The following is a 19,978-nucleotide window of genomic DNA, read 5'->3' on the forward strand; positions in this document are numbered from 1 at the left end:
AGTCCAAGTTCAGCCCCCTTCGTGGTGGGGGGCGAAGGAAGAGTGATATATAGAAATAATAATGATATATAGAAATAATAGTGTCGAATACATAGTCGCTGAGGTGAATAGTGACAGTCCGAATTTTTAGTATCAGGAGATAAACCACATGGGGGTAAAACACCCTAGGAACCCTTAGGGGCGGGGGGGGGTGCAAGCGGACTGAAATATACAAATCATCGAAAGTAGTGTCGAATCCATATTTTTCGGGGTCGTTGAGATGGATAGTAACATTCCGATTTTTTAAAACTCAAAGTTTAGCCCCCTTTAGGGTGGGGGAATGGGGAGTGAGATATAATAGTAATCGAATATACTGTCGAATCGATAGTTTTCCGGGTCGCTGAGATGAATAGTAACATTCCGGATGTTTAAAGTCTAACTTCAGCCCCCTTTGGCATAGGGGGTGAGAAAGGGTGAAAAAATAAATTGTCATAAATGACCGAGATAATGGACGTGTGTATGTTCCAGTATGACTTTCAAGTATGACTTACTACTACCTGGAAAACGTACTGTGGGAGTAAGACGCCCCTAGAATCACTAGCGAAGCGGGTAAAATATTATCCATACTAATAAATGGAAGTTTGTTTGGCGCGATCTATACTGTACTATATACAATATTAAGGCATAAAAATGAAAGCAGACGGAAATTAGTGAGACCATTCTAGGCATCTTAGAAATTTAAAACTTGGTACCAGAAAACCTGATGACTTCAGGATCCCTAGAAAAATCTCAAATTCTCATAATTCTCTGAGGGGTACATGCTGGGAGTTTCAAACCTGCATAACAACACAGTCGGTGATATTTATCCAGAACCTACAGGTTTTAGGGGCTTAAAAGTTTCCTTAAAGTCCTAATTTTTAACCCACTCCCCCATATCAAGATCGCAGCACAATCTCCCAGAAAAGTTAGAAAATTGAAATTTTGCAAATTTTAGCATGTAACAGACGGAAAATTTAAGAGATGTTAAAACATTTTATTTTTTACCCCCGAAAAATATCGAAATATGGAGGCAATTTTAATGACGGTGCAGTCCTTCCTTACGATGTATTTCGTGGCTAAACGGTAAGTCGTATCACAAAACGGATGGCACAATCTCCGTTCAATTTGGAGTGATCTACAACTTCGGTCCTATGACCTTTTGTCGTATCTCTATCCCTTATACATTACATTTTTCTCTATTTCTGGATTTACCTAAATTTTGCACTTTGTACACGTACAATTGATGGTTTCATTCACTTATAGGAAAGATGGGATCATCAACTTCTACACGAATATTGGCCCACCCAGTACCCATATGTGAGCCAAATTCTATGTTTGAAGCTGTCGCATAAATATCTGACAAGTAATGCACTGTGTGAAAATCTTACACAAATTTCACCCTATTCAACGTTTCTAAAACATAATAAATTGTGGTAGACAAGTGCACCTGTCGTTATCATCACAACTCCACAACTCGCACTTTACATTGGAAACATCGTCTGCGGACCTCCGTATGCTTTTTCTCGGATAACGCCAATTTACATGCAATATAAAAATTATTATTAGCTTCATGTACAGTAATTTACTTCGATATCCGTATACAATCTGGAATACCGTAGCGAAGCACGGGTACAATTGCTAGTAATTTATTAAAATAAATAACACGATACGCCTGTAAACTTCGATTTAAAAAGAAGTTAAAGAGAATACACGGTATTTCACTGGATAAGTAGTGTACTCAACAGCCTTTGGATTGTTGACGATTGTTGCTGAATTCCGACGAGATCAAAGAGTACATGCACATGGTAGTTGTGCAAACAAATACATACATCAGATTACTTTATCCTGATAATTTGTAGTCTAAGTTCCGGCTTACTTTGTACTTTGAACCTTCGTTTATTCATCGAGTAAAAGTTAATAATCAAATTCCTATATCCCAGTAATAATGCAGTTCAAGCCCCCGACGTAGTTTTGACAGAAATTATTGTAGACAGCCTCTTATTTTTCATCATTTAAGGACACTTTTGTTCTCCGTCCCGCGTAGTGGGAAAAATGATAATAATCCACCAGTGGTTAAAATCATTTAAGCACATTTCAGTTGAAAATTGTACTGTAGATAGGTATATTTAGATAGTATCGTATCTTGCCTGCTGTATTCATGTGTATCCTTCGCTCGTATCTATTAGAGCATAGCACTAATAAAAATCTGTCTAAGCTTTCAGCTTTGTTGGTAATCTTTGAGTAGTTCTTGCAAATTTCAAACTTGCAATTTTCATTTCTATTTTAGCTTAGTACTAACATACGTTATTGTAATTAGGATGCATCTAAGCGTGGTTTAAAATTATGGTAGTGTACTTTACAGTAGTATACGAGTAATATCTTATTAGAAATTAGCGTGTTTATTCTATTATTGTAGAATATTTGTGTAGTATAGTAGAGGTATTCGTAGAAATTCTCTTACTAGAATTCTGTAGTTGTGATTAGGATAGGCTTAACTGCAGTTCAGAATTGTGTAATTCTTGTCTATTCCATTCGGTATTCAGTAATTAACGGAAGTTTTATCCTAATGTGGTGTTGTAGGATAAAAATAGATTACGACTAAGTAGTATTGTAGTATAATGGTATATTAGTTACCTTATTGTCGTGTGATCTTCGTGTACTATCCTCCTAGACTATATTTCTTACTTTTCATTGTTTTTGTACATACTACGTTATTTTATTTTTCCTTTTCTTATCATTTTTCCGTAAAGAATGGCTAAGGAGTGCAAGTGTAAGAACTGTGGGTGTGGCGAGGCATTGAGGAGTTTGAGGGAGGAGTTGGAGAGTTTGAGGGAGATAATTAGGATTCTCTCAGAAGACAGGAATGAAGGTAGGCCTCCCTCAAACAATGTACAGGATAGAGAAGGTGTAAAAGAGGGATGGGAAGGAAAGGGGGAAATTGTAGAAGACAGGTGGTCTAATGTTCTAAGGGGAAGGAGATTGCAGGCTAAGGGCTCTATTCAGGATCAGAATTCAGGTCAGGTGTCTGTGAGAAATCGGTACGAGTCATTGCAGGTAGAAAAACAGAGGGAGGATGAGAAACAGGGAACTGTTGCTGAAATGTGTGGAAGTAGGAGGAAAGGGGAATCTAGAGTAGAGGATAGGAAAAGACAGGTGGAACAGGGTCATGGGAGTGAGAAAAGAGAGAAGGAAGTAGCCTCTGCAGTTGTCAGGAAAGATAGGGCTGACCAGGAGGGGAGGTGAGCAAATACGGTGGGTAGGGTTGAGGCTCTGGTCATGGGGGATTCCATTGTTAGACATGTGGGGAAAGTGTGTGGAGGTATGGGAACCAGGGTAGAGTGTTATCCAGGAATTAGGTTGAGGTAGATGTTGAGGAAAGTAGAAGAAAAGGAGGAGGGGAAGGAGAAGGTGGTAGTGTTGGTCCCAGCAACGTAAGGCAAGCTGGTATAAGTACTGTACCAACATAGTTGGGGATGTGTGAGAACTGGTAAATGCAGCACGGGTGAAGTTTTTCCTTGCTAGTTGCTTTACGTCGCACCGACACAGATAGGTCTTATTGTGACGATGGGACAGGAGAGGGCTAGGGGTGGGAAGGAAGCGGCCTTGGCCTGAATTAAGGTACAGCCCCAGCATTTGCCTGGTGTGAAAATGGGAAACCACGGAAAACCATCTTCAGGGCTGCCGACAGTGGGGTTCGGACCTACTATCTCCCGAATACTGGATACTGGCCGCACTTAAGCGACTGCAGCTATCGAGCTCGGTAGGTGAAGTTTAAGGAAGCGGAGATTGTTATCAGTGGGATACAGTGTAGGAGGGATAATGGCTGGAGGGTAACTGGGGATTTAAATGAGACTATGGAGTGGGTATGTGGGAAACTGGGAGTGAGATTTCTAGATCCTAATGGGTGGGTAGGAGATAGGGATCTGCCCTCAGGTGGCCTTCACTTAAACCGCAGTGGTATATATAAGTTAGCAAATTTGTTTGTAAGTGTAATAGGGAAGGACGTTCAGGGAAATGGTGTAGTCTAGGGAGCGGTGATATGGTTACAGGGATCTGGAAGTCAAGTAGGGATGACAGAAATGTTAGTGTTGAACTGTAGAAGTATTGTAAAGAAAGGAATAGAATTAAGTAATTTAATAGATGTATACTTACCAGATATTGAAATAGGAGTTGAATCATGGCTGAGAAATGATATACTGTATTGTATGCAGAAAGTCCCTCACGGAACTGGATTATGTATCGTAGAGATAGGATAGGAATGGTGGGAAGGTGGTATTCATTCTGGTGAAAGAAGAATTTGTAAGCTACAAAAATGTTAAAAATGACAAACATGAAATTCTAGGCGTAAGGCTCATTTCTTAAGACAATAGGTAACTTGATATCTTTGGAGTGTACAGACCGGGAAGGGTAGCGCTATTATTTGATGAGATAATCAACTATGTGAGAAACGACATGGAAAGGAATGTGATTGTAGCGGGAGATCTGAATTTACCAAATATCAATTAGGAAGGTAATGCGAATGACAGGAAGCATGACGAATAAATGGCAAATAAGCTAATATGGGAAGAACAGCTGATTCAGAAAATGATGGAACCAACTAGAGGGAAAAATATCCTGGACGTAGTGCTGATAAAACCAGATGAGATCTATAGAGAAACCGAATAGATGGTATTAGTGATCATGAAGCTGTTTTTGTCGTAGTTAAAAATAAACGTGATGGAAAGGAAGGCCTTAAAAGCAGGACTATTAGGCAGTACCATATGGCTGATAAAGCATGCATGAGGGAGTTTAAAAAGTAGATTCGAATCTCTCTGTCGGCTGTTCTGAAAATGGTTTCCCGTGGTTTCCCATTTTCACAGCAGGCAAATGCTGGGGCTCTCCCTTAATTAAGTCCACGGCCGCTTCCTTCCCATTCCAAGGCCTTTCCTATCACGTCGCCGCCATGAGATTTTTGTGTGTCGGTGCGACGTAAAGCAAACTTGTAAAATTAGGTAAATATTACAACCACTAACTCCTCTTCCTATAAACGAATATTTGCCCCAATTACTCCTCTTGAATTCCAACTTTATCTTCATATTGTGATATTTCCTGCTTTTTAAACACGACTCAAAATTATTTGTCTACTAATGTCACTCCACGCCATCTCTCCTCTGACAGCTCGGAACATACCACTTAGTCGAGTAGCTCGTCTTCTTTCTCCCAAGTTTTTCCAGTCCAAACCTTGCAACAACGCTACTCTTTTGTCGGAAATCACCGAGAACAAATCGAGCTGCTTTTCTTTGGATTTTTTCCAGTTCTTGAATCAAGTAATCCTGGTGAGGAATCCACACACTGGAACTATACTCTAGTTGGGGGTCTTACCAGAGACTTATTTTGCCATCTCCTTTACATCCTTACTACAACCCCTAAATACCTTTATAACCAAGTGCATAAATCTATATCCTTTATTTACATTACCGGTTATGTTATTACTCCAATGAAGATCTGTTCTTATATTAACACCTAAATACTTACAGTGATCCCCATAAGGAACTTTCATCCCATAAACGCAGTAATTAAAACAGAGAGGACTATTTCTATTAGTGAAACTCGCAATCTAACTTTTAACCCCGTTTATCATCATACCATTGCTTACTATCTATCTCACAACATTGTCGAATGCCGGTTACTTTTCGTTGCCTCTCCCTGTACATGGTTCCTTCACTTTTGGTACATACAAACCAAGTCTATAACTTTTGTGCCATGACTTAGTTGCTTGAGGATCCAGAAGATAGAATGATAGAATGTCATTTCACTGTACTGCATAGCAGTTCATTTGTAACGTGTAAACTTATATAAGAACTCCTGAGTACATACCTTCACGTCCACGAGACCTCGGTGTTCGGTGCGGAATCCTCCGACAACATCCAGAGCTCTCTTCACTTCCAGGCTGATGTGTATGCGGAGAGCTGCAACAGTAAGAGCTGTCAGAGATTGTGTGTTCGCTAAGTCAGACTGGAAAATAAGTTGAATTATCTCTGTATTTTTTGGTGGAGATGTCGAGTAGGTATGCGAGGTCTATTAGAAATTTGGGGAATCATACGCACCGAAGGCATTTTTTATGGTTAATACTCAATGCACAAAGCAAATATTTACCAGATTATGAGTTTTTAAACCGGAATTATTGAATTTTGACGTGGTGATTTTACCGAAATTAAGATGCAGATATAGTTAAGGGCACGGTCATTTCCTTCACAGTCCTGTCCTATCGTCGGCATAAGACCTGTCTGTGTCGGTGCGACGTAAACCAAGAGCAGAGCAGATATATTTGGGTGAAATTGTAAAAGGTAATTGCGAATGATTCCCCCTTCCCCTATTAGGTTAATGGTGTGCATCAAATACATTTACCAACAAATCATTTACATTTAATTAATTAATTTACTCAAAATTAAAGAAAATGAAGAAAAATAGCTGAAAATGGTGTATCTTATTTATATTCATCATAGAGAAGATCTTCCATTAACACAATCATACCACACAATTAACTAAAATAATGATAGAAAAGTAGATGTCCGACTCCTTGGCTGAATATTAAGCGTTGAGGCCTTCGATTCAGAGGGTCCCGAGCTCGATTTCCGGCCAGGTCGGGGATTTTAATCTCCTTTGATTAATTTTTCTGACCCGGGGAGTGGGTGTTTGTGTTTGTCCCAACACTTTCCTCTTCATTTTCAGACAACACACCACACTACCAACCACCACATAAGTAAGTAACCTTTATTTTTCTCCAAATATTAAAGTTTTCTGAACCCGATCGATCACAACGGAGAAAAATAGAAAATGCACTTTAGAAACCAAGCAATACTCTGAAAAATTACAAGCGACAACAAAAGAAAGAAAAACAAGAACAATAAATAAATGGCAACGCGGGAAAACCAAATAATACTGAACACAAAACAGATATACAGAATTACAGAATAATAGCAACACGCTAACACACACACACACACACACACACACACACACACACACACACACACACACACACACACACACACACACACACACACACACACACACACACACACACACACACACACACACACACACACACACACACACACACACACAAAAGAATAAAACCTGCCTCTCCAATCCTGGTTGAATCAACAAATCTTAATCATTCCATACTCGCTCGTCACGCGTTAGAGCACAGCAACCCTTGTCCTTGAATCATGTTCCATTTTTCTCGGCAAGGTTGTTTGCTCCTTGTCGCGACCTACCTCACCGTACTAAGACTTGCTGAATCAACCTTTTCATTTCTTTAATCTGCTGGGTGTCATGCGTTCATTCCTCTTTACTTTTAGCTTAGCAGTCGCTTAAGTGCGGCCAGTATCCAGTATTCGGGAGATAGTAGGTTCGAACCCCACTGTCGGCAGCCCTGAAAATGGTTTTCCGTGGTTTCCCATTTTCACACCAGGCAAATGATGGGGCTGTACCTTAATTAAGGCCACGGCCGCTTCCTTCCCACTCCTAGCCCTTCCCTGTCCCATCGTCGCCGTGAGACCTATCTGTGTCGGCGCGACGTAAAACCACTAGCAAAAAAAAAAAAAAAAACTTATAGCTTACTTCCTATGTACCCAATATCGACCACGCAAGATACTACACACACAGTTCTACTTGTTTAATTTCATGTCCAATTGTCTCATTAGCCCACTTATACTACCATTTCTTTTTAATTTTTAACACATCCAAATGAATTTACAGGACCACTTCTTTTAATTGTTCAACGCATCATTTTTAACAGCACTTAAATACCAATTCAGACTCCTTCCTCTATTCCATTCTTTAATCGCCCACCCATTAATTTTTGCCTATCACTCTGTTTTAATAACTCTTGCTGCCTTACACTCAAACGTTTCACTCTCACTTTTTCTGTTTCTTTACATTGTCCTAACAAGTGCATGCCTTCATTCATTTTACAACACAATGTACATAATGAATTATCTTTATTTCTGAACCAGCTCTTATTTTTATATATGCCGAAAATCCACCACAGTAACCCACCTCTCACCGTTCTGTCCACATTACCAATATTTATTCTTGATACTTGGCTTATATTGTTAAATAGACTTAGGGATGCTCTCTCCCTACATTTCTCCATCTGTCGTTGCAGTTGTATATCCTTAACCCTCATTAAAATCGTTTTCAGTCTTCTGCTACCCCTTTTATTCCAAACTACATTCCATATATATCCCATACCTAACCTTTCCACATACAGTTTGATCTTCGACACCCAGCTTCCAGCATACATTCTTTTCAGCTGATGCTGTAAGCCGATTGTAACACTATACACCCTCTCTTTAATAGCATCCAATAGTTAAGCACCTTCGTCACACATTCGACTACTAGATACTCGCCACATATTACTATCGCCCCGGCATTTGCAGTACACTGCGGGAGACGCATTAACGTCTTACTAGATTTTCAAATAATCTGATTTAGCATATCTCAATCAATCAATACCGATCTGCATTTAGGGCAGTCGCCCAGGTGGCAGATCCCCTACCTGTTGTTTTCCTAGCCTTTTCCTAAATGATTTCAAAGAAATTGGATATTTATTGAACGCCTCCATTGGTAAGTTATTCCAATCCCTAACTCCCCTTCCTATAAATGAATATTTGCCCCAGTTTGTCCTCTTGAATTCCAACTTTATCTTCATATTGTGATCTTTCCTACTTTTTTAAACGCCACTCAAACTTATTCGCCTAATAATGTCATTCCACGCCATCTCTCTGCTGACAGCTCGGAACATACCACTTAGTCGAGCAGCTCTTCTTCTTTCTCTCAATTCTTCCCAACCCAAACTTTGCAACATTTTCGTAACGCTACTCTTTTCCGAAATCGCCCAGAACAAATCGAGCTGCTTTTATTTGGAGTTTTTCCAATTCTTGAATCAGGTAATCCTAGTGAGGGTCCCATACACTGGAACCATACTCTAGTTGGGGTCTTATCAGAGACTTACATGCCCTCTTCTTTACATCCTTACTGCAACCCCTAAGCACACTCATAACCATGTGCAGAGATATGTACCTTTAATTTACAATCCCATTTATGTGATTACCCCAATGAAGGTCTTTCCTTATATTAACACCTATATACTTACAATGATCCCCAACAGGAACTTTCACCCCATCAACGCAGTAATTATAACTGAGAGGACTTTTCTATTTGTGAAACTCACAACCTGACTTTTAACCCCGTTTATCAACATACCATTGCCTGCTGTCCATCTCACAACATTATCGAGGTCACGTTGCAGTTGCTCAGAATCTTGTAAATTATTTATTACTCTATACAGAATAACATCATCCGTAAAAACCCTTACCTCCGATTCCACTCCTTTACTCATATCATTTATATATATAAGAAAACATAAAGGTCCGATAATACTGCCTTGAGGAATTCCCCTCTTAATTATTACAGGGTCAGATAAAGCTTCACCTACTCTAATTCTCTGAGATCTATTTTCTAGAAATATAGCAACCCATTCAGTCACTCTTTTGTCTAGTCCAATTGCACTCATTTTTGCCAGTAGTCTCCCATGATCCACCCTATCAAATGCTTTAGACAGGTCAATCGCGATACAGTCCATTTGACCTCCAGAATCCACGATATCTGCTATACATTGCTGGAATACTACAAGTTGAGCTTCAGTGGAATAACCTTTCCTAAAACCGAACTGCCTTCTATCGAACCAGTTATTAATTTCACAAACATGTCTAATATAATAAGAAAGAATGCCCTCCTAAAGCTTACATGCAACGCATGTCAAACTTACTGGCCTGTAATTTTCAGCTTTATGTCTATCACTCTTTCCTTTATACACAGGGGCTACAATAGCAACTCTCCATTCATCTGGTATAGCTCCTCCGACCAAACAATAATCAAATAAGTACCTCAGATATAGTACTATATCCCAACCCATTGTCTTTAGTATATCCCCAGAAATCTGATAAATTCCAGCCGCTTTTCTAGTTTTCAACTTTTGTATCTTATTGTAAATGCCATTGTTATCATATGTAAATTTTAATACTTCATTGGCCTTAGTCTCCTCCTCTACCTCGACATTTTCCTTGTAACCAACAATCTTTACATACTGCTGACTGAATACTTCTGCCTTTTGAAGATCCTCACATACACACTCCCCTTGTTCATTAATTATTCCTGGAATGTCCTTTTTGGAACCTGTTTATGCCTTAAAATACCTATACATACCCTTCCATTTTTCACTAAAATTTGTATGACTGCCAATTATGCTTGCCATCATGTTATCCTTAGCTGCCTTCTTTGCTAGATTCAATTTTCTAGTAAGTTCCTTCAATTTCTCCTTACTTCCACAGCCATTTCTAACTCTATTTCTTTCCAGTCTGCACCTCCTTCTTAATCTCTTTATTTCTCTATTATAATAAGGTGGGTCTTTATCATTCCTTACCTCCCTTAAAGGTACAAACCTGTTTTTGTATTCCTCAACAATTTCTTTATACTCATCCCAGAGTCTGTTTTAATTTTTATTTACCGTTTTCCACCGATCATAGTTACTTTTTAGAAACTGCCTCATGCCTGCTTTATCTGCCATATGGTACTGCCTAATAGTCCTACTTTTAAGACCTTCCTTTCTATCACATTTATTTTTGACTACGACAAAAACAGCTTCATGATCACTAATACCATCTATTACTTCAGTTTCCCTATAGAGCTCATCTGGTTTTATCAGCACCACATCCAGGATATTTTTCTCTCTGGTTGGTTCCATCACTTTCTGAATCAGCTCTCCTTCCCATATTAACTTATTTGCCATTTGTTGGTCATGCTTCCTGTCGTTCGCCTTTCCTTCCCAATTGTCATCTGGCAAAATCAGATCACCCGCTACAATCACATTTCTTTCCATGTCGTTTCCCACGTAGCGGACAATCCTATCAAATAATTCCGAGTCCGCGTCACTGCTACCCTTTCCCGGTCTGTACACTCCAAATATATCAAGTTGCCTATTATCTTTAGAAATGAGCATTATACCTAGAATTTCATGTGTCTCATCTTTAACTTTTCGTAGCTTACAAATTCTTCTTTCACCGGAATGAATACTCTCCCTCCCACCATTCCTATTCTATCTCTACGATACACACTCCAGTGCCGTGAGAAAATTTCTGCATCCACTATATCATTTCTCAGCCATGATTCAACTCCTATTTCCTCTAGACCCCATAGTTCAGCCCCATACAGTACTCTGCTCGACATTGATGACTTTAACACCATCCTTTGAATACTGTACCTTATGCCCGGATACATTGTCTCCAAAATCTTAACTGAGAGAGCCGCCGCCCCATTCCATTTCGCTATCTTAATTTGATCCTCCCATCCCCCTCTTCTGTTGATAAGCATTCCTAGATATTCCAACTTTTCTACCTCTTCAATCATCTCCCCCTAGACCACCCATTTACTCTCCTGCTTTCTCGCCCTATTCTTTCGGACTACCATCACCTTCGATTTATTACAGTTAGTTTTTAGCATATTCGGAAACCGCATTTAAACTTCTCTGTAAACCCCACCCTGTTAAGGTCATTAATATCACATCATCAGCAAAAATCAATCCTGGGATCTCTACATCGTTTACAATCGGCGATTGTAATATACGTCAACTTCCCTTCGCTATCCCCTTCCCACCAGCCATTCAGAAAGTAAAATTTGCCTGCGGCACATAAGTATAAGAGTTTTAACCCATAATTATTTCTTTCTTTATCTTCGCTACATCTCCTTCCCCTCATCATCATTTCATTCTATTTGCTGAATGTTGGACAGAGCTCACCTATCCTAGCGTTCCAATTACCAAATAGCAACATTTCATCTTCTTCATATTTCTCCCCTATGACACTTGTTTCCAATAATAAATCCTCAAACAATTTTTCATTAGCGTATGTAGAGCTCTTGGGGTGACAGTATAGAAAAGCCAAGCATACATTCTATACATTTCTCACTCCCCATCTTAAATCTGACCCAGACCACCTCTTCCATCTCATTTTCTATGTCTTCCATTAACTCACTAATCTCTTTTTTATTAAAACAACAATACCCCCGACGTCCTGCACTTGGTCCGCTCTTTTATTTTAGATTTGTACTTGACCACAAACCTCCTCCACGTTAACACCTTCCCTATTTCCAACCACCTCTCAAGGTGCGCCACAATACCGAAGCTTTCTACTACTTTTATTACTTCATTACCTATTTAACAATCCTTCAATATTTACAACTCCAATCTTCTAGTCTAGTTATAACTAACATCCCCCGCATCATCATTTCCTCCCTTATTTTTACTCCCCTCAGCCACATTACTTGATTTACTTCTCGTTATTATGGCCCTCTCACTTTCCACTTCCATTTCATGTTTTCTGGACATTTTGAGACGCTCTTTGTCCTCCTTATCCTCAACACCTTCAGTTTTCTTTCCCCACAGGTCCCTTAAACTCAGACTTCTCCTTTTGCTCAAGGCCTATCTTTCTTTTATTTCTTCCCGCGTACCTTCACCTTTACCATGCACGTGCACACTGTTGACTGGACTTGCAGATTCTTGAGATTCTCCCTCAACCAACCCCTGCTGAGTCTTCGTTTCCATTCCTGAGCTGCACTGGACACTGACCTCTGCCATACGCCGACCTCTTGCCTCGTTACGTCCATCCGTTCGCTCTGCGACCTGCCTGTCACATTGCTTCGTCACCAGGCACTCTTCCTGTTTGAGCTTTATATCAATTTCCTGAAGCTTAGCCACTGCCCACGTTCTCACCCATCTACTATTTGTTACCACCAGCTGTTGGCCCGCGATGTAAGCCCTTAGTCCTTGATGCCTGGCTTTCATTAGACGTCTCCTTAAAATTTTCAAGCTCTTGTTACCTTCACTTCTAAAGTCTCTTTTGACCCATATTTTCTCTCCTTGCAAATTCCCAGCGTTTCTAACCACAATATCGGCCATCAAGGTAGATAACAGCCTGACCTTAATTGGCCTGTGCCCTCTAACTTTGTCTACCCTTTATACATCATCAATGTCAACTTCACTAAAGTTAATCTTCATTTTGTTTTGGATAACTTCCACTATTTTGTATACTATGTCCACTTTATTTTCTTTCAAACCCTCCTGGACACCATATATAAATATGCATTTCCTCGTAGGTTCCTAACTACTGACTGATTCCTCATTCATCAATTTAACCACCTCCTCTTCCAGATGTTTAGCCTTCTTCCTCAACAGCACAATATCTTACTCATTACTCCCCACCGTGGACATTGTCTCACCCATTTTTTTCTGAATCCACCTCTTAATGTCGTCAAACTCTTTTGATTGATCCTGAATCCTTTTCTTGATCTGGTCCAATTGGCACGCTTCTTTAACCACCTTCTTGATCACCTCCTTAATGGCTTCGATATCGTCCCAACTAATATTTCCACTCGTATTCCGGCCGGGATCCAATTCCACGCCCCCAGTAACTAGTAACACTCTTACCACAGCTGCCACCAAAACCACCTTACTTATACTTCCAAGATCATCCTTGCACTCCATTCTTTTTGTTATTTTCCTCTTCAAACTCCTCTGCCATCTTCTAATTGCGGCTCGATATCGCTCCACTGTAATAATTTCTCTGCACTCACCACGTCTGCTTTCACTGCTTGCTTAGACTAGACAGGGCCAACCACCACAAATACGCAATAGGGATTACATCCCTCCATAAAGGGTTGGCGTCAGGAAGGGCATCCGGCCGTAAAACAGGGCCAAATCCACATGTGCGACACAGTTCGCACCTGCGACCCCACAGGCCTGAGAAAAGTGGTAGAAAAAGAAGAATGATAGAAAAGTAGACGCAAGAAAAATCTAGCTCAATTATTATCGTACTAAGGGAAAAAGCATGTTTCAGAAAAAGCCGCAACCAGTCAATAAAGAACTTGGAATTTATCCATCCATTTCTTTTTAACGTTTGTATGAAGCACCAGTGGGACTATTTGTTTGAAGAGCAGGTGTCATTCTTTGCCATGGATGTATCAACATAGGCGGAATATAGTTTATTTAAGTTATTGGGTAAGCTATTTTCATCGGTGTATCTAAAGAGGCCTACTGGTGTTAGGCCATTAAAAAAACTGGCTAGCACAGGAATATAATTCTTCAGTTTGATTTTAATTTAATTATTAAAATAGGTTGACTAATTAAACTAAGCTGCGGGGCCTGAATTAACTTCAGTTTCTTTCTCGGCGTTGACTCAGGAATCCCAAAATTTCTGTCTACGTCTCTTATTTTGCTGTTATCTTTCCTAACAGCTCCTAGGGCATTAAAGTTTTCCATCGAGTAGGAATTTATTTCCGTACTTCTTTGGTAATTAAGTTACATCTCAGATCATATATGGGGAATTGCTGAATTAGTATCTGTTCGAATTTCTTTTCTTTTCTTTTTTTCTTTCTTTCTTTCTTAATTCTTCTACCGTCCAGGGTTGACTTTTCCCTCGGACACAGCGATGGATCCCTCCTCAACAGCCTCAACGGCAGTGTCCTGGAGCGTGAGACTTTGGGTCGGGGGATACAACTGGGGAGAAAGACCAGTACATCGCCCAGGTGGCCTCACCTGCTATGCTGAAAAGGAGCTTTGTTGGGGGGATGGGAAGATTGGAAGGGATAGACAAAGTAAAGGGAAGGAAGCGGCCGTGGCCTTAATTTAGGTACCATCCCGACATTTTCTTGGAGGAGAAGTGGGAAACCACGGAAAACTACTTAGAGGATGGTTGGGTGGGAATAGAACCTCCTGTACTCAGTTGACTTCCCGAGGCTAAGTTCCAGCTCTCATACCACTTTTAAAATTTCTTGGCAGAGCCGGGAATCGAAACTGTGCCCCATGGAGTGAGAGTTAATCACACTAACCACTACACCACAGAGGCGGACCTGTTCAAATTTAAGTAGGATAATTGTGCATCATTATCCCCCTCTGTTTTAAATCTATATTTTATTCTTTCAGGTAAAATTATTTATCAATGTCGGTAACTTCTACACTTAAAACTGGACAGAACTTAAATAATGGGATAACTGCTATACAGTAGTGTTAGCAGAGCCACCATGAGAGGCTGGGAGCTGTCAGACAGACTAACTTCTCACTTCAGTTGACGTAAACACACGAGCACCTCCCGCATACGTTTCCCCCCACTTTCCCATATATGGATTGTTTAGTTTCAAAAGAAGTTAAGTCACAAATACAAACATTTTCAGGAGAAACATAATACGGTCTACTGTGTGAACGATTTTTGAAATGGAACTCTCGCAATATTCCGATAAGAGATGGTACAGATATAACTAAAGTACAAACGTTCAGTGGTCTATGGTTTTGTAAATAATTGGAATTTAATTTGGATGCGCTTGGATTTGAAACAACTTAGTCGGGTGTTTCCCGTTTTGAAGAAGTACAAAATATATTTCTTAAGAATGCTGATGAAGGAACACGACTAAAACATCAACATTCAGTTAATAGTGTAGGATGTAAATTGCATGAAATTAAAATGAAGCCTTAAAGAGTGCAAATGCTTCATTTGTTCCAGTAGGAATTCACTCTTTATACGACTTCAATGGTATCAATTTTTTTTAAACACGAATTTCCTTCTACATGCATAAAAGAAGCATTTTCTGAATTATCAGTTCCATGAATCTGGACAATTTTATTGTAGTACGACGAGGTTCCAAAGGTAACCGACGAGGACCAAAATGTTCTTTGAATAATGCTGGAAAATCGCGTACTTCCAGTGGAGGAACCTTAACTCAGTTGCATGGAAGTCTTGATTGTCTTGAACATTCATGTAGCTTCCTATAACAACTAAGAAAGCAATTGAGCATAGTGATAGGATATTCGATTCGTTTACTGAAGCAATTAATTTGATTCCCTTCACGTCACTGAATCGATACAGTGATCCGATTCACGGCACATTAGAGTCACCGTTCCCATGACATCTGTATAGTATGTACTGATAGACAGCACGGACAGCATTCAATGCTCGCTGCTGTCAACAGGTTTTCATTCTACGAACTGCTTTCCTATGCTTCATTCAGCTTTCAGATTCAGGTTTCTCATGGAACCACCGCTTCGCATCAAGTTTTGATCTTACAAAGCTTTCCTCCACAAAGACAACGCCATTAACCGAGCTGGATAGCTGCTGTCGCTTATGTGCGGCCAGTATCCAGTATTCGGAAGGTAGAGGATTCGAGCCCCATTGTCGACAGCCCTGAATATGGTTTTCCGTGGTTTCTCATTTTTTAACACCAGGCAAACGCTGGGGCTGTACCTTAAATAAGGCCACGGCCACTTCCTTTCCTTCAAGAAAACCGAGTGACCATTTCATTTAGGTTTTGGGGGCCGTAAGACCTATCTGTGTCGGTGCGACGTAAAGCAACTTGTAAAAATAGATATAATTATTAATTATATTCCTATTATAAGATTCGTTAAACTAATAAATAAAATAACCTAATAGTCTACTTACTTACTAGTTACTTTGGAATTATGCTTTGACTACCTTTGTAACACTGCAAATAAATCCAACAATTACGTAAACCTCCCTGTTAGAAGAGGACAGTGATGCAAGTGGGTATTATTTTCAAGTGAGCTGAGAGAGAGAGTCCGTTCTTTCAGTGATCCTTAACTCTGTATGTCTCGACCGCAGGGGAAGTCCGACTCCCCGCCAATGTCCAGTGTTCCGATAATAAACCGTGTTTGTGTTGTGTCTCAATTGATCCGCGAATGCGCCACTCAGCACTGTTTGCTGCGAGTCAGCTGAATCGTGTGCCGTGAGCTCGCCATTACTGCGATTCGATTCACTGGGACAGTTGAATCAATCGATACACTGCTTCGAATCATGCACTCAGTAGCCAACACTAATCGAGAAATAATTAATTACAGTTGGATAGCACTCAATTTTATACAGAGATCATCTCTCAGTCCAATGGTACTTGAAGGTGCTCAAATACATCAGCCTCGTGTCGGTAGATTTACTGGCATGTAAAATAACTTCTGCGGGACTAAATTCCCGCACCTTGGCGTCTCCGAAGACCGTAATATTAGTTAATGGGACGTAAAGTAAATAACACTATTATCATTAATTTTATAGAAAAAACGCACTACTAAGATTTGCACGGAAACAGATAATGAACGCGACAATGAACATTACCTTCCCGCATACCATACTCGGACAGAGCAGCGTAAATGGATGGATTGTGATTCGTTGCAGCACACTGCTTAGTGCCTGTTCAAGATGTGTATGGTTTTGAAACTAACCCCATACTTCACCAGTTTAAAAAAGGCGTGATGTAGCTGGAATTGACAAATTCCTCACATATAAGCTAACCGAGGACTCTTTGGATGTAAAAATCCAACAATACTTTTTAGTATGATGTACCTGCTTTTTTAACTAAACCAGTCTATGTCCTGAGACGCCTTTCCTATTATTTTCATTTCATAGTCACAACACAGATAATAGACTCACTTTAATCTTCAAGACAAAGCTGAGTGATCATTTCACTCAGGATATGAGGGCCCTTATTATTGCCAAGGAGCCGGCCCCGTGGTGCAGGTGTAGTGTGCCTGCCTCTTACCCGGAGGCCCCAGGTTCGATTCCTTGCCAGGTCAGGGTTGTTTACCTTGATATGAGGGCTGGTGGAGGTCCACTCAGCCTACGTGATTAGAATTGAGGAGCTATCTGACGGTGAGATAGCGGCTCCGGTCTAGAAATATAAGCATAACGTCCGAGAGGATTCGTCGTGCTGACCACACGACACCTCGTAATCTGCAGGCCTTCGGACTGAGCAGTGGTCGCTTGGTAGGCGAAGGCCTTTCAAGGCTGTAGTGCCATGGGGTTAGTTTTTTATTATTATTGCCAAGACAACGCCTGCCCAGTCAAAAGGTCTGTAGTTATTGGAATGACTCGTTGTTGCATGACGATTCTCTCAGTTGTATAGCATGGAATTCACGACTCGCATCGCAGTCCCTCGTATTAGTAGTCCGTTAATTGTCCTCATTTGGCTTGGTTAAATATACAGTGGGTAAAATAAGTATTCATACATGTATGGTTTTAAACGGTACACAAACGGGAATTATCGGGAAGCAATTTATACTAACACTACAGATGCACTACTGTGACAGTGACGTACACTGGGTGTAGGCACTACATTCCTCGATTTATAACAAGTTATTGTTTAAGGGCACCCAAAAAAGTTTTCATAAAATTAGATCGTAGTCATGAATGGTATGCAAACGTCACCGACTGATGGCTGAAAACAAATCATTCATTGAGTATCCAGTTTATCAGTGAGTAGTAGTGCCTGAACCTAATGGTGTACGGGCATGGAACGTCGATCTGCTGAGTTGAAGACTGTTGTGAAGGAAAACAAAAATGTTTCCTAATGGCAAGAGGGACTTGGACACCGAAACATTGCTAAACATCTGAACTTCTCTCATGCTGCTGCCCAGTATGTTGTGAACAAATACAAACGAAGAAGATCTACGCCGCATGCGCGAAGGTCTGGGCGTCCTAGAGCTCTAACGGACCAAGAGTCGCGATATGTAGCACAACAAGCGCGCAAGAATTCGGGCGTGAAGCTGGCTTAAAAGGCAGAGTGGCAAGAAAAGAACCATTCATTAATCAGCGCAATAGAGTGAAAAGACTGGAGTTGGCTCGCGCATATCTCTGCAAACCCATGGAGTATTGGAAGGTTATATTCTCGGATGAGAGCAAGTTCAACCTTTTTGGATCTGATGGGCGAAGGTATATGTGGCGTAAACTAAATCAAGAATTTGACCCTGAGAACACTGTACTAACTGTCAAGCATGGCGGAGTTCATGTCATGGTGTGAGGATGCATGAGTTACGCTGGGGTGGGAGAACTGGCTTTTGTTGAGGATAATATGACTGTCACAGCGTATGTGAACATACTCCGAGATAATTTGCTGGCCAGTGTTGCGAAATTAAATCTTGAGGACAAGTTTGTTTTTCAGCAAGACAACAATTTAAGCATACTGCTCGTATAACAAAAGAGTGGCTGCTATATAATGTTCTCGAGCAACTTCCAACGCTACCACGGTTCCCAGAACTCAGTCTCATAGAAAATCTGTGGATATTGTTGGAACGGAGAGTAAAGAAACGGACATGCTCGTCAAAAGTAGACTTCATCAATTATCGGAAGAAGGAATGGTCGAAAATTGATGTCGACACCCCATCAAACCGTGTAAGCTACATGTCACGAATGCTTCAAGCGGTTATAGATGCCCAGGGAATGCAAACGAAGTACTGATTTTTTTTGCTAGTTGCTTTACGTCGTACCGACACGGATAGGTCTTATGGCGACGATGGGACAGGAAAGGGATAGGAGTGGGAAGGAAGCGGCCGTGGCCTTAATTAAGGTACAGCCCCAGCATTTGCCTGGTGTGAAAATGGGAAACCACGGAAAACCATTTTCTGGGCTGCCGACAGTGGGGTTCGAGCCTACTATCTCCCGAGAATACTGGATACTGGCCGCACTTAAGCGACTGCAGCTATCGAGCTCGGTGAAGTACTGATTGTCAAACTGTGTGTGGTTGAGGACAGTGTTTCAACATGTATTGAGCCGTATCATGCCTGCCCAAAAGAGATATTCAGATTATTATTTGACATAATATATAAATTTTATTCATATAAATATCATTCATATATGGTAGAGTAATGAATCCCAAGATAGCTGAGACCGGAAATCTATGGAGCCATCAAGTCGCTGGATATTGCCCAACATTTCCTCGGGACCGTGAGAATAGCTTAGCGTCACCAAGCGTTGGCACAGATCGGCATGTGTACAAGGTGCTGACCAAGCTAAATATTCAGCCTATGAGAACGTGAGGATATGGCAAACATGGAGTCTACATCGCGGGAAGTTATAATCCCAGGTTG

The 19,978-nt window shown here is 40.6% G+C and overlaps 1 protein-coding gene across 1 annotated transcript in view; it reads right to left on the minus strand.

Moving 5' to 3' along the window:
- The window catches only part of LOC136863716 (uncharacterized), a 769,999-nt gene that overhangs the window by 13,436 nt on the left and 736,585 nt on the right, over positions 1–19,978 (minus strand). The window contains exon 15 of the mRNA XM_067140074.2: positions 5,875–5,966. Coding sequence (XP_066996175.2) covers positions 5,875–5,966 — 92 coding nt within the window. The remainder of the gene's footprint in view (positions 1–5,874; positions 5,967–19,978) is intronic.

The sequence above is a fragment of the Anabrus simplex genome, chromosome 2, assembly GCF_040414725.1.
Source record: "Anabrus simplex isolate iqAnaSimp1 chromosome 2, ASM4041472v1, whole genome shotgun sequence".
NCBI lineage: Eukaryota > Metazoa > Arthropoda > Insecta > Orthoptera > Tettigoniidae > Anabrus > Anabrus simplex.